This window comes from Vigna unguiculata, chromosome 5, assembly GCF_004118075.2.
Source record: "Vigna unguiculata cultivar IT97K-499-35 chromosome 5, ASM411807v1, whole genome shotgun sequence".
In the NCBI taxonomy this organism is placed as follows: domain Eukaryota; kingdom Viridiplantae; phylum Streptophyta; class Magnoliopsida; order Fabales; family Fabaceae; genus Vigna; species Vigna unguiculata.
In genome coordinates, this window is record NC_040283.1 from 28,664,352 (window position 1) to 28,690,731 (window position 26,380).

Here is a 26,380-nt window from a genome sequence, read left to right on the forward strand (position 1 = left end):
TCAAATTCGCATTTCTGCATTTTTCCCAATATTTCAGTCGACTGTTTTTCAGTTTCAATCGATTGATTATACCAGAACAGAATCTGTTTAGTAAAATCAATCTGTTAACTCTGTTTTTGATCGATTGAAAGTGTATAGTTCAGTACTGTTTGTATCCTAACTTGGTGATCTATTTGATTCAATTAAAGGTGGCTTTTAGCTTGCAAAGATAGCCTAAAGTTTTAACTAGCCAATTCAACCCCCCCTTTCTTGGCTTTTCAACCATTTCAAAACTAACATCTTTGCTCTTCCTTCTTTTTTCACTAATGACGCTAGCCGTCAGCGAGCACCTCCACTCTTCGATGCCCTGCTTTTCGCTTGTTCTTGAGCACCTCTACCCAACACTGTCAAACCCAAGTCGTTGCCGCTGCTCAACTTCGAGTGAACGGTGAGTGGATTTTTTTTCGCCCCATTCAATTTGTTTTCTACCATTTTATATCAAGTTCTTATTTTTTGTTGAGACTCCTCAGCGGCCAAATTCACCCACGACATTATATGTCACTCATAGAGGCGAAGGTCACTCACAACGGTGACATTGATTCGTTTCTCTTCTTTGATTTTGTTTCTCTTCCTACTACAAGTCTCTACGATGAGAGTTAGTCTCCACAACAGCGAAGGTGACCTACATGGACCTTGATTGTGATTTTTGGTTGCCCTAATGTTTTCGGTTGGGATTTTTCGTTGCCTTGATTTTTGCAGATTGGGGTTTTTGGTTGGATTGAGAGTTTTGCAAATATGGATTCTTATGGCGTGACTTGAGTTCTCAATGTAGAAATGAAGATGATAGATATCGTGCCTTTTTGTGTACGTAGGTGGGAATATGATGGAGAAGACAAAGGTTGATGATGATTTCAAAGGATCTTTGAGGTGACGGAGGATGAAATGTGGAGTTGATGAAGCCTTGTCAAAATAGTGTATTAGGTTTCAGTTCTAGCAAGAACCAAAGCCTAATATGAAACTTTAGAATTTGGTTCATAACTGAAGGTAAGACCCACCGTTGTTTACTTTGTCTGGATATGCTTTGATTGTTGAACCAAAATACAATATCTAAAATAATTGGTGCCAAATTCCTTACCTTCACTATTGATCTTTCAAATATTATTTCATATTTCATTTATGTATTACAAGTATTATTATCTTAAACACCTAATTAATATATATATATATATATATATATATATATATATATATATATATAATTAAATGATATAAAGTCTTATAAGTAATTAAAGTACAATTATTATTCTTGTAAAATTAATGATTTTGGAAATAACAAGAAAATAGTTTCCATCAATATCACGAAATTAGTAAATTTGAGTGCTTTTATCTTAATATGGAGTTTCTAAATATTGAAATGATAATTTACTTGTATAGGTAATCCATGCTTTTGAAACATGACAATGTATAGAGAAGATGTTTTTCACAACATGACATGTTAATATTTAAAAAACATTATTCAATTTTAATTTTATAATAATTTCATTACTCAAAACCAATTCATTTAAAAACATTAAAATTATGTTTCAATATAAAACTTTTTAAAAGTATATAAAAGTAACATGATTTTAATAAAATTGAATACGAAGTAATATTTCAAAGGCTTAAATATATATTTGATCTATTTTCGTTGTTTTTATTCAATTTAGTTTTTATTTTCGTTTTGTGTTCAATTAGGTCCTCATTTTCGTCAAATTTTGGTTAATTTGGTTCTTTTCACTAACTGTATTTAAATAGTTAACGTTTTGAATAATACATGCCACATGTCACCTCCTGATTTTTTTTTAATATTTTTAATTTAAAAAAAAATTGTCCATGTGTCAAGTCATAATTATGTCACGTGTCAATATCAATGTCACATGTCAGTTTGTGGTTATGTTTTTTTTTTCAATTTAATTCCTATATTCGTTAATTTTGTTCAATTTAGTTATAATTTTTGTTAAAATAAATCAATTTTCTCCCTTTCAAATTGACACCAAATGTAATATCTTTTACACAAATTCTACTAATATTTTTTTCTAAAATTGACATTTTTATTAATTATTTTTTAAATTCAATTATAAGTTATTAAATTTAATTATAAATTAAAAAAAATTCTTATATTTAATTGCTAAATAGAATACAATTATTTAAAATATTATAAGAATATAATTATTAAATGTTTTGTTCTAATATTTATATTCTAAAATACTTTTAAAATTGATATTTAAATTCTAAAAAATGATTTTAACATGTACATATAAGTTGTAATTAAGTTTAATTACTAATTTGGTCTCAATTTAGAGAGGACAAAATTGAATCATTTAAAAAAAAGACTAAATTAAAAAAAATAATAATAAGAGTAAATTAAACCTTTTTAAAAAAATTAGAATTTAAATTGAACCCAAAAATAATAAGAAGACTAGAATGAACAAAAATAATAAATTGGGGTACTAAATCAATAATTAAGCGTCCATGCACAAATTCTCTCCCATAATCAAATATCATAAGTATATCAACACATTCACACAAAAGAAAATCATTTTATTTCTTTATATAAATCAAACAACAAAAAGATATGGATGTTAAGGTAGGTTTGGATATACTTTTGTCTTAAATATTTTAAAAATAAAATTAGATTTTTTTCCCATAAACTAAAATTAGATTATGCATCTAAGTTAAAAATGAAAATTTGAAGAATCTATATAAACAATTTACTTCAAATTAATTTGTTTATGTATAAAACGATTTCTAATGAGTGCACATATTTGTTTTATATTTTTTCATCATTTCCACACACTTTCCTTTCATATTTTATTTTTAGTTTATTTTTTTGCTTTTTTACTCTTCTCTCAACCCAATTGACATTAACTTATCTCCCAAAATTGAAGGAAGAGTTGAATACCTAGAATATTCAAAAGATACTATTTGTGTAAGAAAGAAGGAAAGGAAAAAATAGAAAGAAATCGAAGCAAGCAACAGCTAGAAATGTTCCCAGTAATGACCAATTCAAACTCCAATGTGACACAACACTGATTGGTCCTTATTTTAGAAGCAAACACTTTTAAATGGTTCAAACACTTTAGTCAAACACTTTGGATTTCTTATATATTTATTGGTTCAAGTAGTGCATTGCGTACTTTTCCAGGTAATAATAATTTTTCTCTTTAACTTTCTTAAAGGAACTTTCACAAAAAGAGGAAAATGTTTTTTTCTTAATAGAGCTGAGTATGTTTTAGTTATCTATCTTGAAAAATAAGTTCTATTTTGAAAACCGAAATATATATATATATATATATATATATATATATATATATATATATATATATATATATATATATATATATTACTTTTTAATCATACAATTTTATTCTTTAATAAATTATAATATTTTTCTTATTTAATAAAATCATTAATTATATACTTTTTCCTTTTCAAAATAATTAATAACTTTTCTGCTTAAAAGTTTAAAAATTATTCCTATAAAATTGTTTATTTTTTTTATTTTAATGTAAAAAAACTATGAATATAAATGCACAAAATTCGTGTGCTTCCGCTAATGATAAGAAAAGAAAAATTGTAATGAGACAATGGCTTTAAGATAAAATAGAACTTTTTATAGATATAATTAGGTTTAATCACTATTTTGTCACTGTTTTTGTTAGTATCAATTTGGTCTAAATTTGTGAAAATGGTCTTTTCTATTAAATTTTTTAAAATAGTTTAAAGATTTTTTCATTAAAATTGCAGTTGTTATTAAGATGGTTTGTTTTCTTGGTATAATTAATATAATTCTAGTGTCAAATTTGATGAAAAATTGATGATCCATCCCAAAAAATGTAACAAAAATAATCAAATTGCATCAATTTTTCAAAAAATAAGACCAAAATACATCAATTTTCACAAATCATAACCAAATGAAGAACCAACCAAACTTTTTTAGACAAAAACATAGACAAAATGAGTAATTATACTTTATGACTAATAAAAATAATTTGTCTTTTATAAAATCTTAAAAATACCAGTTTTCATACATTCTTGAAATCTCTTTCTCTTAAGCTTAAACAATGTTAACATACAAAGGTAGAATATGTATATCCTATTTCATTAAATATTTCGAAATAATACTTTCTCGGATATAATAATTTTAGACAATCAAAATAAAATTATCTTTCACTTAAAAGAAAATGTTAAAAGTTTGTTTAAGCTACAATCAAAATAAACAATCCCTTGAAATATCTTGTCAAAACTTGTATAGTGAACATGGGAATATAGTTTTGTCAACTCCATCTCTTGAAATATGGGTGATAGCTTGAAGTAAATGTCTTGATAAGTAGGGAAACAAAATAAAATAGAATGGACTAGTTAAGGTGTTATTGGAGTCAAACTACGAAGAAGTGAATGAAAGAATGTGGGGGCTATATAATAGTGCAAGTGTACGTTTACTCTTGATTATCACTTTCTCCAATGGGAAGGACTTGTCCCTTGTCACAATCTATCTTCTTCTTTGTCTTGCATTTGTTTGCATGGCCAAGGTTTGTACTGGCTAATGAAGCAACACATCAGTGCCTAAGCACTCCCATTAAGAACATAGGTGTTGTTCTTGATTTGGATTCACTAATGGGTAAGCAACAGAAAGTAGCCATGGAAATTGCAGTCCAAGAGTTCAATAGCTTCACTTGTTCAAACCTGGAACTGAATATACAAAATTCAAAGGGGATTTCGGCTACAACAATTGCCAGTGGTAATGTCCCTTCCACCAACTTTTTGTTTCTGTAAATTCGGAACAAACTTCAACAACACCATTTATGCTCACATTAATTTCTCTTGTTTCTATTTTTTCCTATCTTGTGTTTTCTCGTGTTTTCTCTGTGGTGAACGATCAATTTGATTCTCCAAATATTTATTTCTTGTGATTTCTCTCTCTCAAGTTTACAAAATTATATATATATCTTGAAAAGGCTTTTCATCCTTCAAAAATTACTAAAATTAAAATAAATCATATATACAAAATAAAAATACTAAAATTAATTCAAACCATATAAAGTCACACATGCTTCTTTCCTTAAATGCCATGAAACTAATGAGCATCCTTTCATGTAACATATAACAAGTACACATAGAACTTAAAAATGTACCTCTAAGAATTAGTTCCCTTATAATATTTTAATATCATTTTAATAAGTACTAGATGAAACTATATAATGGTTACATAAATAATAACACAACCATACACTATGTTGAAAAACCTTTAACCGTAATTAATTGTATGTATGAATTTAATTGAGCTTACAAAAGGTTGAGGTTTGTTAAACCAACTTAATTAGTGAAGTAAAATTTCAAGTTGGATGGATAATGGATAAATTATTTCATAATTATATAAATTGTTTGATAAATTTTAGTTACTATTGAAAAAAAAGAGTTTTTGGGTTCTTTTTTATATTTAGATCTTTGAATTTTCATTTACTTTTTAATTGACTTCTTTTGTCTAACTATTACGACAAATCAATCCTAACATCTAATCCTAGGTATAATAAAGAAATTACTAGTTGTATATGAAAATTGATATAGTTGTAAGAAATATAGCTATAAAATATAGTTGAAACAAATTGATACATAAAGGTTAAATGTTTGATAAAGTTATCACAAGTGACTTACATATGTTTACAACACACTTTAGAATAGTTTCAATCCTTTAATTGTTCTTCAACTTAAATGTAACATTATTATGCTTTTATATGTATAGCTTTGAATCTCACACAGAATGAGCAAGTGCTTGCCCTCATTGGAACAATAACACACAATGAAGCGACAATTGCAAGCGAGTTAAATGACACCATAAAGAATATTCCTATATTGTCTCTAACTTCTCCCACAATCAACATAGAGATGTTATCTCCACAATTGCCACACTTCATCCAATTTGGCAATGATATCAAGATTCACATGCAATGCATTTCAGCCATTGTAGGAGAATTTAGATGGAGAAAGGTGACAACAATTTATGAACTCAGTAACACGTTTTCCTCTGATCCAGGGATGCTACTTGACCTCTCCTATTCTCTTAGACTTGTTGGTTCTGAGATTGATAATCATTTAGCATTGCCTTCCTTGTCCTCCCTCTCAGACCCAAAATCTACCATTGAAAATGGGCTTAAAAAGCTTAAAAGAAAAAGTAATAGGGTCTTTTTGATTGTGAAATCTTCTTTGGAGATGGCTAACATAATATTTGAGAAAGCAAAACAAATGGATTTGATGGAAAAAGATTCAGTTTGGGTTATCCCAGATGGGGTTGCTAGCCTTCTTGATTCGGTTAACTCAACTTCTATCGTTAACATGCAAGGAGTTATTGGATTTAAGACACATTTCATTGAAACAAGTGAGAAATTTAGGAGATTCAAGTTTAAATTTCGAAGGAGGTTTGCATTAGAGTTTGCTGAAGAAGATAATATTAATCCGAGTTTCTTTGCACTACAATCTTACGATGCAACTTGGGTTGTTGCTCATGCTACAAGGAAATTACAATGGAATTTTAGCCTTGAACAATCATCCAGAACTAATCTCTCCAACAATAGAAAAATACAACAATCACCAATCTTCAGCATAATTAATGTGATAGGTAAAAGTTACAGAGAGTTGGGATTATGGTCTCTAGAACTAGGTTTGACTAAAAACCTTGTTACACAACAGGAAACAGAGATAATGAAGACACATGGTTCTTCCACTAAAGTTTTGAGTACAATTTATTGGCCAGGTGGCTTGCAGTTTGTTCCTAAGGGATGGACTTATAGCACTAAGGAAAAGACATTGCAAATAGCAGTTCCTGCAAATGGTGTCTTTCATCAATTTGTAAATGTGACATATAATCAAAAGACAAATAACACTTCTATCACTGGTTTCTCAATTGATGTCTTCAAAGCAGCCATTAATACTTTACCTTATGACTTGAAATACACGTTTGTTCCCTTCAATGGTTCTTATGATGAAATGGTAGAGAAAGTCTATAATAAGGTATGGTAATAATTAACTAGTACCAACAATCCCTTTTTTTTCTTTCTTGCATTTCTTTTGCAATTTTGCATTTCATAGTACAAATTTTAACTTTTGTTTTGGTGTAGACATTGGATGCTGCTGTCGGAGATACATCAATAATGGCTTATAGATATCATTTAGTGGACTTCTCACAACCATATCTTGAATCTGGCCTGAACATGGTGGTTCCAGAGCAATCAACAAAATCAAAGGAAGCATGGATGTTTCTAGATGCCTTCACGAAAGAGATGTGGTTGATGATGGCAGCATTGCACATTTTTGTTGGATTGGTCATTTGGTTGATTGAGCGACAAGTTAATACAGAACTAAAAGGATTGGGATCCATGCTTTGGTTTTTAGTCACTGTAATATTCTATGCACACAGTAAGTCCTTTAACACAAAGTTCAACTTCATAAGAGGAAATTTCCTTCCTTGGAGAGTGTGAAGTGAATACTCATTTGAGGTACTTGAGATGGTAATTCAAACATAGTAAGAAGCAAACAGAGTTATAGCAATAGTGGCAAAAATTTATGAAAATAAATGTATAGATTTATCTATTTCATCAGCAATATTCACTATACATATGATATGATATTGATCAAAGCTTTTCTATCACAATCTTATCCCTAATTCTTGGAACATTTCCAAATCTAATGTGCAGGAGAACCAATTAGAAGCCCTTTGGCTCGAACTGTAATGGCGCCATGGTTATTTGTCATCCTCATTGTAACTAGTACTTTCACAGCAAGTTTGACTTCCATGATGACTTTTTCACAACTAGTACCATCTGTTTTAGATATTCAAACCCTTCAACAAAAAAATTCCCCAGTTGGTTGTAATGGAAATTCATTCATTGTGAAGTATTTGACCGAGGTACTAAAGTTCAAGCCAGAGAACATTAGAAAAATTTACTCTGTAAGTGATTACCCTGAGGCCTTTCAAAATAAGTATATTGAAGCCGCTTTCCTTAGTACGCCTCATACAAAGGTATTTCTGGCAAAGTACTCATGTAGGGGTCTCATCAAAGCAGGGAACACTTTCAAGCTTGGTGGCATAGGTTTTGTGGGTCTCTCTCCCTCATTATTTCTATTTTATGATATTCTTGGTACTAGTGAAAAATAGGGTAATTGTTAGGGAAACTTGAAATTTAACATAATGATAGTGTTCTTCTATTAACTCTTAACATTTAAGCACTATTATTATGTTTTGTGCACTTATGTTGAGTTTGAAATAAACTTAAACATATTAGTCCTTGGAGTCTTATGAATAGATATGTATTAGTCCTTGGAGTCTTATGAATAGATAATGTATTAGTCCTTGGAGTCTTATGAATAAATAATGTATTAGTCCTCAGAGTCTTATGAGTAAATAACATATTCGTTGTTTGAGTCTTATGAGTAATTAATATATTAGTCGTTGGAGTCTTATGGGTCGTTAATGTGTTAGTCATTTTTAACTTTTTATCTGTTATGAGTACAATGATTAGGGATATGTGAGTCTATAGTTGTATTGTTGATTGTATGAATAACACAACAACATAGTTGAATCAATTTTTCACTAAGTAAATTTATCATTCCTAACCTAGACACTTTCTTTAACATTAGATATACTATTTTTTTTAAAAAAAAGGTTTTCCCTATTTTTGAAAATTTCCCTAATTAGCATGTACATTTTGTGCTTAATTACTCAGGTATTTCCAAAGGGTTCCAATCTAGCTGTCGACATATCTGAGGCATTGCTAAAAGTGATCGAGAGTGGAGAGATAGAAGAACTAGAAAAAGAGATGTTAGGAGGCAATTCAAGTTGCTCTCCTTTACAAAGCAAGATGAAAGATGTGTCATCAACAGGATTTCAACCTTTCCTTGGCCTATTTTGCATATGTGGTGTTGTTTCTATTTTAGCATTGTTATATAATATGATTTGTGTGTTCATGAATAATGTAGAGACATTCACTAACTATATGCATGTAACATTGACACAATTGAGGAGAACATATAGATGGACAAGTGAATATTTTACATGGAGTTGTCCAAGGCTAGAATGGGGGAGTATTAGAAGTGGAATTACTACCCAAATAACCAGAAATGCAGAGGAGACTAGCATTAATAGTCAACAAAGCACCATGGTTCTTGAGGTTACCGATGTTGTATTGGCTGCTCATTCTTCCTAAGAAACTAATTTTTTATATTGTTGTAAAAAACATTCTATTACCATAGATTTAAATGGTTTCAATACACTTTTTGTTTTGGTGATACTTTAACAATGTGGTGTTATGATATACAAAGATAAAGAGATATAGGCACCATATTACCAAGGAGTAATCCATGAACATTGTGGAAGTGGTTTATTATTTTTATTTTACAAAAAAATTAAAGTGAGAGAAAGAGAATGAAAGGTTAAAGTCCTTTATACCTTTTTCTTGTTAGTTTTTGGTTTCTTTCTCAGTTGACCTCATTCTCCCCAAAACAAAAAACAAAATATTTCAGGGATGTTTGGAAAAATTTCAATAGAGTTTTTCTATTAATGATTGCTCTCAAATATTGGTGAGATGTGAAAAAATATTTCCAACTCATTAGTCAGGGGCAAAAATGATTACATAAAGCTCACATGGAATTTATAGAATATAGGATATAGGGTTTATTGAATACACATATTATTAAGTTGTAAATATAGATGGTATGCTGGGAGGAACCTCAAGTACTATAAAAGATAAAATAAAAAGAAGAGAAAAATGAGAAAAAGAACGAAATGATTTTTTCTATAATCTCAATTTAGCTTATGATGGTAATATTTATGATGGTAGAAAGAGTTCTAAAAAACAAGACCACCCAAAACTTACTAAGGATAACCAGTAATAGATCAAGCTGAAAATAATGGTGAGGTAAACTTTGACCAGACTAATTCAATCAACCGAAGAAAACATGGATGATCTTCTATGAAGTGAAAATAATAAAAAAATGTATACATTGTAAGGAAAATAAAAAGATTTATTTACACAAAAATTTAATGTTATTTACTCATTTACTCCATCCTTTCCTTTGTTTAAAGAATATGTGGTTTTTTTAATTTTGCACTAACTCTGTATAAATCCATATTATTCCATGGCATAAACCAATGCTCAAACTAGTTGGAACGTTAGCTCTTTTAAGTTTTAAATTGACAAACTAATTTATAAACTATTTCAAAAATGTAAAATAATGTATACATTAAATAAGTTTTATTATGAAAAAGAAAATTGTATATTTTCAAAATAAATAAATTAGTATGTAATTATATCATACTAAATTAATTATGAATTTTTATAACATACTATACATATTAATTATCTTTGACTAGTAACTATACTCAGCACGGTTAAATTACATAAAGACCTATTTGTTCACTTTTTTCTTTCGATACTAGAGTTATAAATGAAGCTTTGCAACCCCTCTCTATATGTCCGAAATATTAGAAGTAATTGATTGCTTGAATAACACCGTTCTTAGTTGTTTTCCAATTATTTTTAATGAATTGGAAGTTGAACCCATCTTATGACTCTTTGAAGTTCCATATATGTGCATCTTTTATTTTGGAATAATTTTATGTTTTCCTTAATATCTTATAATTTTCACTATTTGACTTAAATGCCTTTTTAGACCACAAAACTACTGTCATAGAGTGTGTTGAAATAATGTGAGCTATAAAATTAATGGTTCCTCTAATTTAATTAGGACAATCTTGGGATATAATTAGGAAATCAAATGACAAGTGATGGCATGTATAAATGTGAGCATGGATAAAGTCTAATGAGTTAAAACATTTACCTGTGTAAGTATTAAAAGTTTAATATATTATAGTTACAAAAACTTCTGCATAAGTATTTTAAGAGAAGAAAATTATAAGAAATAATTCAATTAACTTACATAAATTTTCTTTAATAAATTTTATCTATAATTTTTTTTAGTTTAAATATAAATTAATTTGAACCTATAAACAAATAATTTTTTTGTTTATCTCGCTATAAATTAACAAGTAGATCATAATTCCTTTTAAAATATATTTAATATATTCCAAAGTTTTGGAACATTTACAAACTATTATAAATATATTCTAAAATTAGTTTTAAAAAACAATTAAAAAAAAAAAGAAGACTGTAAAATAAAATGTCCATCGAATTACCCTCGTAAGCATCTAAGACTTTACCTTGTTGAACCTGAATGAAGCATCTTTAAACCCTGTAACCAGGTCCAACATTGAACCTTTCAGTTTCAGCTCAAAACTCTGCGTTTCACCGAAGCCCGGTGAAGAAAGTTTCAGGCTTTGAATGCCCGCACCCTAATCGAGTTCTTTGGCTACGGTAAGTCTCCATTGATCTGAAGCTATTAACAATTTGCTTTAGTTCATCTTAGTTGATTGCCATCGAAACTCGACACTGAATCAGTGTCCTAAAATTAATCGCTTTATGAATACCATGACCCGTGAATGCTACTGTTGCCATAAAAAGTTATATAATTCAACTCACATTCCACCTGGCCAGAAAGAATTGAAGTGGTTCCTTGCAATATATGTGTTCTCGACGGTTTTTGTGTTTTTGTTCTTGTTGGCAGAGTTTTGTGCTGTGTTGTTATTTATTTTTGCTTCCAATCTATGTTTGGGTAGAATGTGTGAACATGCTAGAGTTGGTCGGGGCTTTGTGTTAGGGGCGTTATATGTACTTTGTGGATTTAATGAACATGCTCACTCACATGCCATATATATATATATATATATGATGAAATGCGTGAACATTTCAGAAATAAACTATACACTAAGGTTTCATAATGTGTTCATGGTTGAATTTGTGATGCTATAGTAACTCTACCTGTTGGTTTTCTTGTTTGCATCTGAAGTAATTTAATAAAAACAAGGTTCACAAACTAAAAAACAAAAGCATGGAACTTGTTTTTGTTATTATAATACTGTCGATAATGTTACCAGCGGACATCTGGTTTTCGGAGACTGATTATATCTGTGTGCTTAATGTGTAAGGTTACCATATTTTGAGGACTGACAGGAAATCAAACCAGTGAGGCATCAATGCTGTTGTTTGATTGGTTTGACCATGGGTTATCCAACGGTCTTTGGCTTATAGTTTGGCTCTTATAACATCAGTATTATGTGAAATTATATAGCACGGGAAGATCCATTGCTGTTGTTATTCTTAAGAAGGTCCAACCAAAGCGTTTAGTTTTGAAGAGATGAGTTTTTTTGGTTTGAAACTGTCATATTGATAGTAATTTGTCTTTGAATGTTGACAGTGAGAAAAAAGGTGACTGTGTATCTGAATCCAAATCTGAATGGGTTATCTTCAATTTGGCAGACATGGTGTTAGGCAGATCGTTAGATCTAGAGATATCAGTTATGATAATGTTGTGGTAAACCCACTCCTGTTTGCTTCACAAGGGCTTCGTTACAAGAGGAAGCTCCAAGTCATCCTTACAACTGTAAATATTTATCTTTAGTTCTGATGCTTGTTTAATGGGATTGCATTTAATTCAATTTTCTGAAAGTTTGAATTTCCAATTTACAGGACATAGATAAGCTGGGAAAGGCAGGTGATACTGTCAAGGTTGCCCCTGGATATTTTCGCAACCACCTAATGCCCAAGCTCCTTGCGTTCCCTAACATCGATAAGTTTGCTTATCTTCTCAACGAGCAGCGCAAGGTGTTTGTGTTTTTTCATTAATCTCTGTTTTACTTATTTATATATGCTACTTCCTGGTCAATGTCATTCATCATTAGATAAATTGATTTCCACTTTCAATTTTATTTATTTTACTACGTTTTGGAATAAATTTTTAAATTCATGATATGATAATGCTGCAGATATCTGATTCTTTGGACAACCGTGTTCTTTACATTTCTTTCTCTGTTTATGTAAATGCGTGTGGTTCATGTTATCAATATTCCAAGCTTTGTCTTGGTGCATAGGCAGTCTACATAACTTTCTTCTCTGTATTCACCATTTGGCAGTGTTATATTTTAAATGATTCAGATCTATCAACCAACTGAGGAAGAAAAACAAGAAGATCTCACTGTAGTTAAAGAGTCAAAGGAAGATATGATGAAAGAGTATGAAAGAGCTGCACTACGTCTTGATAAAGCTAAGCTGGTTTGTAGTCTACTCTTTAAAGCTTTTCATTGCTGTTTTAGACTATTTCTGCAATCCTTCTTGGGGAATTTAACTTCATTTTCTAGTAATATTTGCTTAGAATACAGATTAACTGCTCTTACATTTTTTTTATGTACAACTGATTAAAACCTCCATTTAGACTATGTTTTGGGATGATACCGAAGATTTTATTTGCTAAGTTTCAAAAATAGAAATGTATAGTTGATAATTTCATAGTATTTCATTTTAAAACTAGCAAGTTAATATTTAATTTTTTAAATGGGCCTGGATGTGATGATCTAATAGGTCTTGCGAAGGTTAATTGATGTTCAAAAGGCCAAGTCACGTGAATCCAAAGCTGACCCCTTGGAGTTACGTTTTCCTGTGACAAAAGACAATCTTGTGGCTGAGGTAATATTTGTTCTTTTTCTTTGTAGTTGAAATGTTTTGTTGATATTAGCTATAAGTAAAAAATTAAAGTTAAGAGTATAGTCTGTTAGAGTGTATACCCTTGTCAATATTCAGAATGTAATAGAGAATGATTGTTAGATATCGGGATAATATTTTATAATATTATTGTTGTATCTTAAAAATATTTTGGAATATCGACCACTTATGAATGGTTTTCACTTTTCATGATGTGTTTCCTTATTTAATTAGGATTAGTGTCTTATCACAGAGATTAGGATCTATTTCAAAGAAAATCATATTTAGATCAAATGTCTGAAATTACCAAAATGTATGCCAAATGTTTTCATTCCTAGAAGGGTACGCTTCTTTGTTCCTTTTACTGCTTTTTTCTTCATTCGTTCTCTGCTACTGACTTTTATATATTGTCCTAATTTAAGGTGGCGAGACAACTTTGCGTGAACATTGCACCTGATAACCTGCATCTTCCATCACCTTTATCGACATTGGGAGAATATGAGGTGCCACTACGATTACCAAAATCCATCCCCCTGCCAGAGGGCAAGGTTAACTGGAGTTTGAAAGTTAAAGTCAGGAGTAAATAAATCACTGTCTTGTGGAATTCCAGTTCACAGGGGATGGAATTATTGTTTTCTGCTCGGATAATCATCAAATTGAACCCGGGGGTTAGAAGATCTTGACATGTTTTTATTTATTGAAAACAGAAACGGTTGACACATTTAACAATGTCTTTTCAATATTCTGTTGTATCCCTGAGTGAAATCTCGTGTTCTTTGACATTCCTTTACATAAAGTTGTCTCGTTGTCAAATCTTTTATCCGAATTGCAATTGATTTTTTGTTTATCCATCACTTCCGGTCTTTGAACAGGTCATTCAACTTCAAATTAGTCCTTAAGGGTTGGGGCTGGTTTGGCAGTGATAAATCTATTGTCTTGGAGATGTTGGGGAGTGTACATCCTTTGGCCCAGCGAATACCGTTGGAAGACGTGGATATTTCCAACCCTAAAATGTACATAAAATATGAGGTCTGAGTACTTTTAAGTTAAAGCATTTTCGTAAGAGGGCTGCTCTTTCTGTATTTGACTCTTGCTTGGACAAGTAAGATAGTTATGCATTTTGGGTATTAGAAAAGGCAACTAATACTACATTGTTTAGTTTTCACACTTTCAAGAGGTTTACTTATAATAACTCTTCATATACACGAAGTGGGTAGGAAAAGTGATGGGTATTGTACGCATAAAGTTGTGGTTCTCATTTCAGCTTTCAGTGTATGTTTTTGTTCTTTTTCCTGATGATTTTCCCGTGTGCATAAGGAGGTTCATGTCCCATGCACCATTTGTTTTATTTATTTATTTTCTTTTTGTATTTGGATGATATACATACTTGGAGTCTTATCCATATTTTCTTGTTATTGTTGTTGTGAACATTTGACCCTTGGTTTGTAGGACGTTTTCCTTTTGCGTTACATGAATGTTGACTTGTGGGACCCTTGGCTTTCATGTTAGCATGAACCTTGCTTCTCTCCTTTCTCTATCCCATTCATCCGTCTCTTCCGTAACCTAGTGAGAATGTGTGTGGGTCAAGTGTTCACTCTCAAAAATTCGATGTCTTCTTTTCTAAATTACACTTTCACTCACTCTCGTCTCTTCTATCTTGAATCTTTTTCTCGTTAATTCTTATGATTTTTGGTTTCACTTGAAAAAATTTTGTATCCTGAGGAGTTTATGTAATATATTACAAATAAATTCTTAAGGACAACATTTGTCTTAAGAAACCACCTTGTCTATATTATCATCAAACTTTAATTATAATCTTAAGGCCTTGGGACTAATGACACAAACATCATGAACACTGAAACTAACTTTATACTAGAGAAGTCAAACATTGTTGCTATAACTTGAAGATTGAAGTTTTCATATGTCAAAACTTTTTATGCTAGCATGAACATATGCATGCTTTGTTGGTCACGTGTGGAATTTATTTCACTCTTACAACTTCCAAATCCAAATTTAATACATTTGTCATACATTGATAGTAACTTTACACCAGAGAAGCCAAACATTGTTATTACGACTCGAAGATTGAAGTTTTCATTTGTCAAAACTTTTTATGCTAGCATGAAAGTATGCATGCTTTGTTGGTCACTTGTGGATCGACTTCACTTTTATAACTTCCAAAGCAACCTTCAATACATTTGCCACACATTGATACTAACTTTACACTAGAGAAGCCAAACGTTGTTACAACTCGAAGATTGAAGTTTTCATTTGTCAAAACTTTTTATGCTAGCATGAAAGTATGCATGCTTTTTTGGTCACATGTGAAATTGACTTCACTCTTACAACTTCCAAATCCAACTTCAATACATTTGCCATACATTGACACTAACTTTACACCAAAGAAGCCAAACATTGTTGCTACAAATTGAAGATTGAAGTTTTCATTTGTCAAAGTTGTTAATGCTAACATGAAAGTATGCATGCTTTGTTGGTCATGTGTGGAATTGAATTCACCCTTACAACTTCCAAATCCAACTTCAATACATCTACAAAAGCATATTGAAGAATAGTTACACTTCAATAAAGTATGTCATAACACTTTGCTTAGTGCATTATCTAACAATCTATGTGATGTGTATTGCTCCTACAAGGAAGCCAAACATATTTGGATCCTCTTATTCTCAAATACATTATTGAAGATGTCGTCTGACAATGGTTTGTTATCAGAAACTACTATTGTTGGAAGATGATTGAAGATAAAAACATCAATATACAAATCAATGAATAACATAAGTTACTTGAAGAAAATAACATTGTCCTAATTGATGGATTTGTTTCAAAATTGTTGATAAAAAATCTTTTTCAATCTTGGACTAAATACAAACAATAACCAAAGCATATGCACAAACACATGTCTTCGCATAATCTTAATATCCATATCATCATCAAGGATACCAAGTAGAAAGGAATGCACTACATGCCAATATATTATTTGGTAACTCAAATATGATAAAAGATAAACCAAGAAAAAAAGGTACGAGAAAAAACCTGGTCAAACTAAAAATTATCGATTTAAGAAATGTTAATGTTGGATATCCCACATCAACTAAAAATGAGACAAATTCACAATATATAAGCGGGGTGAAAACCTCACCTTATTAGTCAATTTTAAAAAGCCAACTTAGTCATTAAATCAATTTCTTAAGATAATATCAGAGTCATTAGAAGCTTATCCTAGTGAGATTTGTTATTTGTTGGCTATTGAACCCTATGTCATACTAGGATTTAAACAAAAATTTGGTTTTCCCACTAATGTAATATAGTGGTAACCAAGGTATCGAATCCAATGCAATGTAGATGTTAACAACAATGAGTAGGAAACAAAGATTATTAACTAATCTGCAATGGAGTTTAATTACAAATGCAGGAAATAATGCAATACAATACTTTTTATAAATGTTTGATGAAAGTTCTTTAAGAACTAAAAATGAGAACTTTGGAGAATCAATCCATGAAACAAGTCTCGCCTATACTAATAAAAAGGAATGGTCATGTAGATGTTAAACCAATGTAAAAAAGATAGTAAAATGCAGATGTAATGGTGATAATAAATTTGAAATGATGCAATGAAAAGGAGAATGCAATCTAACCAAAGATATAAATGCATAATTTAAATTCATAAAATAAATGCAACTGCTAACACAAAATTATAAAAACTGGTGTAGTAACTTGCATGATAGCCCTAGGCAATTTGAAATCCCCACACTTGAACTATTTGCCCTATTGGGCAAAAACTAAACAAAAAAAAAAACAACACACTCTCTAAAACCAAAAAATGAAACCTCCCAAAAAAAAAAATGCACACTTAACTTTTTAATCACAAACCTGTGTAATTCAGTTGCATCACTTTAGCTAAAATAACCATATGGCCATCAAACCTCCAATTTCAAGTTTCATGAATTCCAAAAAATCAAAATGTCATAGCTTAATACAATTTTAGTATAAAACAATCAAGATCAGTTAACAATTTCATATTTGAACTTTCAAGACTAGTGTTTACACTCGAAAGCTCAATGTGTATAGGCTTATGTTTATCACTCAACATAACATGTAAAAACACAATTTCTTGAATTTCAAAAGCTTCTAATTAGCATTACTCAATCCAAAGAACACTTCAAATCACTAGGACTTGATGAGTGCGTATTTTTGCCCTCATTTAATGTTTAATTCTGGGTATTTAATTGAATTTGTGTGCTTAAAGATTGATTTAATTGATAATTCTGATAATTAGGTTGTTTGAGCTTGTGTGATAAAAATGTCTTAAAAAGTGATTTTTAGCTGCATAAGTTATTTTTGGATATTTTAACGTTTGTTGATGCAGCTGAAGTTAAGTTTTAAGCTCATTTAGAGGTGTGGAAATAAATTGATTAAAGCTTCATGACACCTTAAAGATAAATCAAAGAATAAGAAATTATCAAAAGCACAAAAATTCAGGCCAAGCATTGCATGAAGACGACAAGAAAAACTTGGAAAAGTGAAGAAGTTTGGCTAAACCAAGAAGAAAGGAACAAAAAAATTGGACCTTGCGGTTTTCTTTATCTTTATGATAGAAGATAATTTGGGAAAATATATCTTTAGATATTTTATTTGATATATTTAAATAATTATCTTATTTAATTATATCATAGAATATTAAAAGATAATAACTACCAAATCTGTTTAAATATGACAAGATCTTCTTGAATCTTTTTAGTTACACAACAAACAAATATATCTTGAAGATATTGGATTATTTAGAAGATAATTTAAGGAGATTGCAAAGGGTTGATTTGGAAAATTAATACAAATACTAATTGGTGATAATTTATCATATATCTTTAATTAATTAATTAATTTAATTATATTAGATATTGATATTATCAACCAATTATATTTGTCAAACAGTCTATATCTCTCCAAATATTTTTAAATATTTATCTTTATCTTTATTTTAAAAGATATTTGAGAGATTTTAGCAACAAAAAAAGCCCAGTCCAATTCCTATATAAAGAGACCAAGGGAAAAGCAGAAAAAAAAATAAGCTCGGCACTTCGGAATTTCAAAAGCTTCTAATTAGCATTACTCAATCCAAAGAACACTTCAAATCACTAGGACTTTATATTAGCTTGTAAAGTGGTCAATTTTTGGGTAGGAATTAGAAAGGGATTCATAGCTATGAACTTTTCAACATGAGAAAAGCAAGGTGACAACATGAAATTCAAGTGCAATTTCAACTCTATGAATCTGTCATCAAGTTTCATTCTTTGTTGTAATAATTCAAACCACTTTTTTCTCTCTCTCTTTTTTCCAACTTTTGTTTCAACTATTATTTCATCACTTAACCAATTCTATTTTTCCTTTTTTTTTTTCGAAACAGATTTCACATCCCCACACTTGGAATTCATAATGCCCCTTGACCTTCCCATACTCACAAATTAGGTAAATCATGGTTTTCCAAGTCTTCTTGGTTGTAATAGGGGTAATCAATCAAGAAAGGTCTATTCAAGCTCAAAATTTGTGGTGCAATGACAAAAGATCAAGGTAAGTCTCATTTGGCCAGGTGGTTGGAACAAATATGGCCTAGATGAAGTTTAGAGTGTATCCAAGGTCAAGAAAACAAAAAAGAATCAATGCAAATTCTAAAATGCAACTCTACATAAATGCAATCACACAATATGAAGCTCAAAACTGTAACATCCCGTTAGGATATTACGAATTTGTAAATAAGTAAAACAAAATACATAATAACGTTGCATTTAATAATACCTCATTTCCCAAAACGCGGGAAATTTAAGTCTTTATTTCATATATCGATAATGAAAATTCCAAACAAGTATTCATCAATTGGTAAAATAAAAGTCCAAGAACATAAATGTTTACAAATGATTCAAAATCAAAACATAAATCCCCCAAGCTATCCCCTCTCTGCAGCTAAGCTTCACCAGAGCCACCTGCATCAACAACATCTGCTCCCGTGTACCGCATACACGATCATCGCCAAACACACGCAGATAGGGTGAGCTTAACAGATAAAACATATATAATTATATAGTTTCATAAACATATTCACAATTCACTAGGAATACTTAAACATTCTACATCTGGTCTATACTTTAATTCCTACTATCTGACCCCCAATCAGATTATTCGTGTTCTATATCGTCTAATGATTACTTCAAGGTGACTTGCTGCCATACCTATCAGCCACAACCGATAGAGCACGTGCGGGAAACCATGCTATGGATCATACACCGTAACGCCAGGTAGAGTTCCCATATACGAACATAGTCTGTATCGTCCCAAGACTACTAAACTTGTCAGCCAACAACTGAGGAGGGTAATCTATCTGGACCCATCCGTATTGGCCACAACTAGCACACTCACACCGGCAACACTCGCCAACCCGAGCCACAACTCAAGGGTTCCTCGTGTTCATCCGCCATCTCGAGCCAATACTCAAGAGATGCTATTCCGAGCCACAACTCAAGGAATACCATGTGCTTAACCCCTATCCCGAGCCACAACTCAAGGGATATGTTCCGAGCTACAACTCAAGGAACAATAACAATCCCACCTTTAAAGCACCGCTAGATGACTTGTAGATCATGATGCCACAACCAAAATTCCATGCTGCAGTAGTACAATCGCCTGGCGCGTGACACGTATCGCCAGGCACTGCCAGCTTCCAGACCGCCTGGTGGGTGTCGCGTACCGCTAGGCGCACAACGCCTTAAAATTCCTCTCGCCGCAGCGACTGCTTGGCGGGACTGCCCCCGCCGCCAGGCGCACCAAACCTCAAGATCCCACTGTGATCCCGCTACCGCCTGGCGGTTCACGTCCCACCGCTAGGCGCCATGACAGTACAACACGTACTAGTTTTTCTGCTCATGTCTAGCACAATTTCTTACCTCATTTCCATCTGTTCAATCCCTGGTATCATCTAACTTAAGTGGGTACTAACAATGGTGAGGTCCAATCCTTACTTCATAACTTGATAACAGAACCCATTCAATCATAACATTCAGCTCCTTCCTTCTTTACCTATTAGTGCTCTTAGGTCCTTTACCAATAAGAGGTTGACCTGTTACACTGTTTGATCTCTAATTCGCCATATTTGGTTAATTCTCTAACCCACCCCCCCTTGCACCCAACTTATTCGGTATTCATAATATGTATTACGCCATAATATAGGAAGACCTCTAATATCTGATATCACTACCTCCTAAGGTGATTCTCACCCTTATAGTTCATACACGACTCCAACATCAAACCTTCCCAAATATCACAAAATTCCATCTACTGATCTTAACCCAACGGAAATAGAATCCAACCTCAGCGCTCGACAAATTCAACCTGCAGCAGCACCGCCACTGCGCTGGCGCCTGGCAGCTAGCCCCTGTGCCGCCAGGCGGTGCTTACCATTTGGACAATTTTCCAGATTTTTCCCGCACCCAAAACCCCACCATTTCTCCTTCTTTGTGAATTCCCACTACAATGCAATGTGATGAGTGCGTATTTTTGCCCTCATTTAATGTTTAATTCTGGGTATTTAATTGAATTTGTGTGCTTAAAGAGTGATTTAATTGGGATTTCCTATAATTGGGTTTATTGAGCTTGAGATACAAAAACATGTTAAAAATAGCTTTTTAGTTGCATAAATGTTCGTTGGATATTTTGAGGTGTGTTAGTGCAGCTGCAGCTAAGTTGAGCTCATGGAGGTGTGGAAATATATTAATTAAAGCTTCATGACACCTTAAAGATAAATCCAAGAATAAGAAATTATCAAAAGCACAAAAATTCAAGCCAAGCATTGCATGAAGACGGCAAGAAAAACTTGAAAAAGTGAAGAAGTTTGGCTAAACCAAGAAGAGAGGAACAAAAAAATTGGACCTTGCGATTTTCTTTATCTTTATGATAGAAGATAATTTGGGAAAAATATATCTTTAGATATTTTATTTGATATTTTTAAATAATTATCTTATTTAATTATATCATAAAATATTAAAAGATAATAACTACCAAATCTTTTTAAATATGACAAGATCCTCTTGAATCTTTTTAGTTCCACAACAAACAAATATATCTTGAAGATATTAGATTATTTAGAAGATAATGTAAGGAGATTGCAAAGGGTTGATTTGGAAAATTAATACAAATACTAATTGGTGATAATTTATCATATATCTTTAATTAATTAATTAATTTAATTATATTAGATATTGATATTATCAACCAATTATATTTGTCAAATAGTCTATATCTCTCCAAATATTTTTAAATATTTATCTTTATCTTTATTTTAAAAGATATTTGAGAGATTTTAGCAACAGAAAAGCCCAATCCAATTCCTATATAAAGAGACCAAGGGAGAAGCAGAAAAAGGACAAGCTCGGCACTTCGGAATTTAGGAACCCTTAGGGGGACCTAATTTCGTTTCCTTTCTCTCTCTTTTCTTCTCTCTATTCTTCTTTTGTATTTCATGGATTGCTAAACTTCTTGGGTTGATTCCATTGTAATTTCATTATGGATTTTGAGGTTAGAATGAATTAATTTCTTTGTTCCTTTTATTATTGTTGAGGTTTTAATTTATCTATGTCTTTTATCTTTGAATCACATAAAAAGTAATGATTTTAAATCTATATGCATATTGATCATATGAGTCAAGGGTTTTTAAATTTAATTGAGACTTTACTTTGATTTTATTTAGAAACTTTCATATGATTAAATGAGTTTTTACCAATAATTGAGACTTTACTTTGATTAAAGGTATTTACTCTAACGAAAATTAATTGAGACTTTACTTTGATTAATTAAGCTTTTTATTTGGTGAGGAGATAAAAGAATAGACATGATTAGGCATAGTAAAATTTGATTGAGACTGTACTTTGGTTGAATTTACTATGGATAATCTAAAAGTTCTCACTTTTAATTGAGACTGTACTTTGGTTAAAAGTGAGAACGCCAACAAATTCATTGAGACTTTACATTGATTAATTTGTAAATCTACAACAATAATTAATTGAGCAATAATCTTTAGATAACCGATGATGAATCTATTTTGAAAAAGCAATGGAATCAATCTATTTTCTTTACTATTTTTTTTATTTTTTTTATCTTTTAAATTTTATTTCTATCTTTGTTTATCTTAATCCCCTATATTTTTTTATAATTTTATTTGACTAACTCTTGTATAGTTTTATAAGAACTAATTTGTTAAAAATCAATTCTGTGTTCGTTGGGAGACGACTTTGGGTTACTTTACCCTTACTATTTTGTTGACTACTTTCTTAACAATACTGAAGTTGTTATAGATAAGTAGTATTAATTTGAACGCGTCAACGACAGCGTTATCACAATGCCAGTCCAAGCATAATCTTAACAATTCCATATTTAATCACATTGATCATTATTCCTACGTCCAATTCACGGTAATTCAGTTCAGATAGTAATCAAAGATTAACACACCTTCAAACCATAAACTTATACTCACTGTTCCATTCACTTAAGCAATTAATTAGGTGATTATACCTACTGTTGGATTAACATTATCACTCTATAATATTCCCCACTAACTTTCGCCCGATCAGATTTAACCAAGAATTCTAGAAAACCCAAAACGAGCCAAACTGCCCCGCGCCGCCTGGCGGTTCAACTAGTCCCGCCAGGCGCTTCATCAACAAACCCAGGAAAATGGCTAAAAGGCTTGCGTTGCCTGGCGGCCGGGAGTGTGCCGCCAGGCGGTTCCTCTTCCAAGAACCCAGAAACACATGAAATTGCATGAGTCGTCTTACGGTGGTTCATCACCCGCCAGGCGGTTTCTGGAAAATTCCAGAAACGTAAAATTATAAGAATTTAACAGAGCACAAACATCCAATATACCATACAATTACACACTATTAATAATGAGCATAAAAATTATGGAGTCCAGCTCCCCTAACCTGGATCCTTTAGCTTAAACTTTGGCAATTTGGGAGATTCTCCTTTGATCACCCACCAGTGGTCCTAATTTCGCCTTTTAAAAGATGCCTAAAGATAGGTGATTAATCCCAAAACGAAAATGGCATTGAATAGGATGTAATGTCCCATTAACTCACCTACGGTTGCCTATCTAGCCTCCTTTGGCTGCCCACCAGTGGCAGATCTTGACCACAAAATATGAAGGGGCCAAAGCAATATATTTATTTGATTATTATATTGAATCATTAGATAATGCTTTAAAAAATAACTCTTCTAATTGGACAATTTGATCGTTAGGTTAGATCATTAGTACAATACTTCAAAATATGTAAAAAAGTAAAATCTATCTAGTTTTTCATCTTTATCAACAACTTCTCTTCTACCATCTTTAAAGAATGAATCTATGGTTTTATTCGGCTTTTTTGTATTTAGGGGTCGTTTTAAATTCAATTTTGTAAAAATGGGTCCGTTGAAATTTTTTTTTGCAAAATAGGGTCAAGTCGTCGTGGTGGAGGACGACATTAAGGTTGAAGTCGTCCTCCACCGTGCCGGTTTCTTTTTTTTTTTTTTTTCAAAAAGCAAAACCGTGCTCTCAGAAGCCGGTTTCTGTTTATTTTAAAAGTGAAGTCGTCCTTGGACCTCACGACTTCACTTTTTGATTTTTTTGTTTTTTTTATTTTTTACATTCAGCTTTATATATATATTTTTAATTATATATTATTTAGTTTTTTTTTAAAATACATTGTCAACCTTCTTCATGATAAGTATTAATTAAAACTTTAACTTTCGTTGTAATTAATTATTCGACGTTGTATTAATTAATAAGCGTTATCGAAAATATTAATTTAAATTCAAGGACCAAAACGGTTGACCCCTGTAATTTTCTTAGTTTTCTCAGCCGAGACAAAATAAAGCTCATTATTCATATCGTAATTGTATTCTGTGTGGTTTTTTTTTCTTGGATCATTGTCCCAATGAGTTCTCTTCTGTGCTTGCTTGTGGCTATTCTTCCACTTCTTTACAATATTGCTGCAGCTTGTTCTAATGGAACGTGCAATATTCCATTCAGTTGGTCAATTTATTACGTTGAATGTTTTCTTGTTTCAATCTTTTGTTGGTTTCAAATTAATTTTTGAACATTGTAGCTTCTTGATGAGTGTTCACCAGACAGAGATTGTGACGCTGTCATGCGTAAAAAAAAAAGAAGAGAAAAACCCAAAAAGTGAAGTCGTCAGACCCAAGGACGACTTCACTTTTAAAATAATTAGAAACCGATCTCTGAGAGCACGATTTCACTTTTAGGAAGAAAAAAAAAAAAAGAAACCGGCACGGTGGAGGACGGCTTCAACCTTAATGTCGTCCTCCACCACGACGACTTGACCCTATTTTGCAAAAAAAATTTCAACGGACCCATTTTTACAAAATTGAATTTAAAACGACCCCTAAATACAAAAAAGCCGTTTTATTCTTTATCAATATACTTTTAAAAGAGTTAATATTAAAGAATATTTTATCATCATCTAATGAAAAATTGAGAAAACTAATTATTAAAATAAAAATATATTATAATCAAGTCACAAAATCGATTTGAAAAAACACATAATACATTATTTTTTCTTCTATATTAATAAAAAATAAATATACAAAGATTCATGTAATAAAAAATAATGTTAATAACTATTAACCTAATAGTTTATTATCAAGTGAGACAAGAGAGTTACATTTTTTTCTTCAAGGAAGAAAGAAAACAAATGAAAATGAGAGAGTAAAAGTAATGAGTCTGTGTTTAACTTTTTTTTTCTTCAAAAACAAAAAGAAAACATATGAGGCTGAAAGATGAGTATAAATTTGTGAAAACCTAAAAAGATAATAAAAAATAAAATAAAAAATATCTGTTGAGTAAAATATTTGTTTTAATTACTTTTTTGGTTTTTGTTTCCAAAAATGTAAGTTGGTCCTCTAGTTGATTTAGTCTCAATTTGGTTTTAATTTTTTAGTCAAAATTTGACATTTTTGACAAAAAACAAAGATAAAAAAATAATTAAACATAAATATTTATACTCTTTATTATATTCAATTTTATGTTTTATTATTTATTAACATAATATTGTGTTTTATAAAAAAATTTTAAAAAAGACACAATTTAATTTTTATCAATTTTTAAAATATATTACTTATAATTAAAAAAAATCAAAATTTTAAAAATATATAAAATAAAAAAAAATAAAAAAATATATATAATTTTAAAAAAAATCAAAAAAATTTTGGGGGGCCAGGGCCCCTCCCCGCTCCTTGTATAATCCGCCCCTGCTGCCCACTTACTTAGGGTTTTCCTTCCACCTTTCCATATTCAAGCTAAAGCCAAAAATACCAAAAAATATAAAGTGTAATGTAATTTCTCCAAGGCTTAAACCCATAACCATGCAATTGCCAAATCAATGCCAAACCATCATGCCAATTCATGTTTCTTGCTAACAACCATAATTCAATTATCACATTATAGCAAAACATGATTACATAGATTTAAATAATAAAACAATAACACCCAAAAGTTAGCATACATAGGACTCAAACCCAAGTCCTCTCACATAATCAAAATACTCTCAACCACATGAGCAAGCACTTTTCCATGTTATACCAACCATAATTTAATGTCATAATCATTTCCCCACCCGCATTTATTAATTAATTATTTATTTAATTAATTAAATCTTACGGGTCTTACAAAAACTCTCAAAGGTTAATGTTTGCCAAAACTGAAATGCCACTTCTCTATC

At 31.1% G+C, this 26,380-nt stretch overlaps 2 protein-coding genes across 4 annotated transcripts; both read left to right on the forward strand.

The window, feature by feature from the left end:
• Window positions 1–4,539: 4,539 nt before the first annotated feature.
• LOC114185897 (glutamate receptor 2.5-like) lies at window positions 4,540–8,872 on the forward strand. Of its 2 annotated transcripts, XM_028073841.1 has the most exons (5): window positions 4,540–4,759; window positions 5,762–7,026; window positions 7,134–7,431; window positions 7,710–8,105; window positions 8,739–8,872. In XM_028073841.1, the coding sequence occupies exons 1-5, from the start codon at window positions 4,636–4,638 to the stop codon at window positions 8,777–8,779; spliced, it is 2,124 nt and encodes a 707-aa protein (XP_027929642.1). In that variant the 5' UTR covers window positions 4,540–4,635; the 3' UTR covers window positions 8,780–8,872. The 2 variants fall into 2 exon arrangements, with proteins under 2 accessions (XP_027929642.1, XP_027929641.1); XM_028073840.1 differs by lacking the exon at window positions 8,739–8,872 and having other exon boundaries at window positions 7,710–8,731.
• A 2,354-nt stretch (window positions 8,873–11,226) lies between these two features.
• Window positions 11,227–14,458, forward strand: LOC114183743 (50S ribosomal protein L9-like). Of its 2 annotated transcripts, XM_028070873.1 has the most exons (7): window positions 11,231–11,384; window positions 12,056–12,235; window positions 12,325–12,510; window positions 12,597–12,731; window positions 13,062–13,178; window positions 13,485–13,589; window positions 14,027–14,458. In XM_028070873.1, the coding sequence occupies exons 3-7, from the start codon at window positions 12,364–12,366 to the stop codon at window positions 14,189–14,191; spliced, it is 669 nt and encodes a 222-aa protein (XP_027926674.1). In that variant the 5' UTR covers window positions 11,231–11,384; window positions 12,056–12,235; window positions 12,325–12,363; the 3' UTR covers window positions 14,192–14,458. The 2 variants fall into 2 exon arrangements, with proteins under 2 accessions (XP_027926673.1, XP_027926674.1); XM_028070872.1 differs by lacking the exon at window positions 12,056–12,235 and having other exon boundaries at window positions 11,227–11,384.
• Window positions 14,459–26,380: the final 11,922 nt, after the last annotated feature.

Bases quoted from the DNA above. Each gene is read 5' to 3' on its own strand.
- LOC114183743 (XM_028070872.1), top strand. From the start codon at position 12,364: ATGGGTTATCTTCAATTTGGCAGACATGGTGTTAGGCAGATCGTTAGA. The intron at 12,511-12,596 runs GTAAATATTTAT...TCCAATTTACAG, and splicing joins TCCAAGTCATCCTTACAACT to GACATAGATAAGCTGGGAAA. The intron at 12,732-13,061 runs GTGTTTGTGTTT...TAAATGATTCAG, and splicing joins TTCTCAACGAGCAGCGCAAG to ATCTATCAACCAACTGAGGA.
- LOC114185897 (XM_028073840.1), top strand. From the start codon at position 4,636: ATGGGTAAGCAACAGAAAGTAGCCATGGAAATTGCAGTCCAAGAGTTC. The intron at 4,760-5,761 runs GTAATGTCCCTT...TTATATGTATAG, and splicing joins GGCTACAACAATTGCCAGTG to CTTTGAATCTCACACAGAAT. The intron at 7,027-7,133 runs GTATGGTAATAA...GTTTTGGTGTAG, and splicing joins TAGAGAAAGTCTATAATAAG to ACATTGGATGCTGCTGTCGG.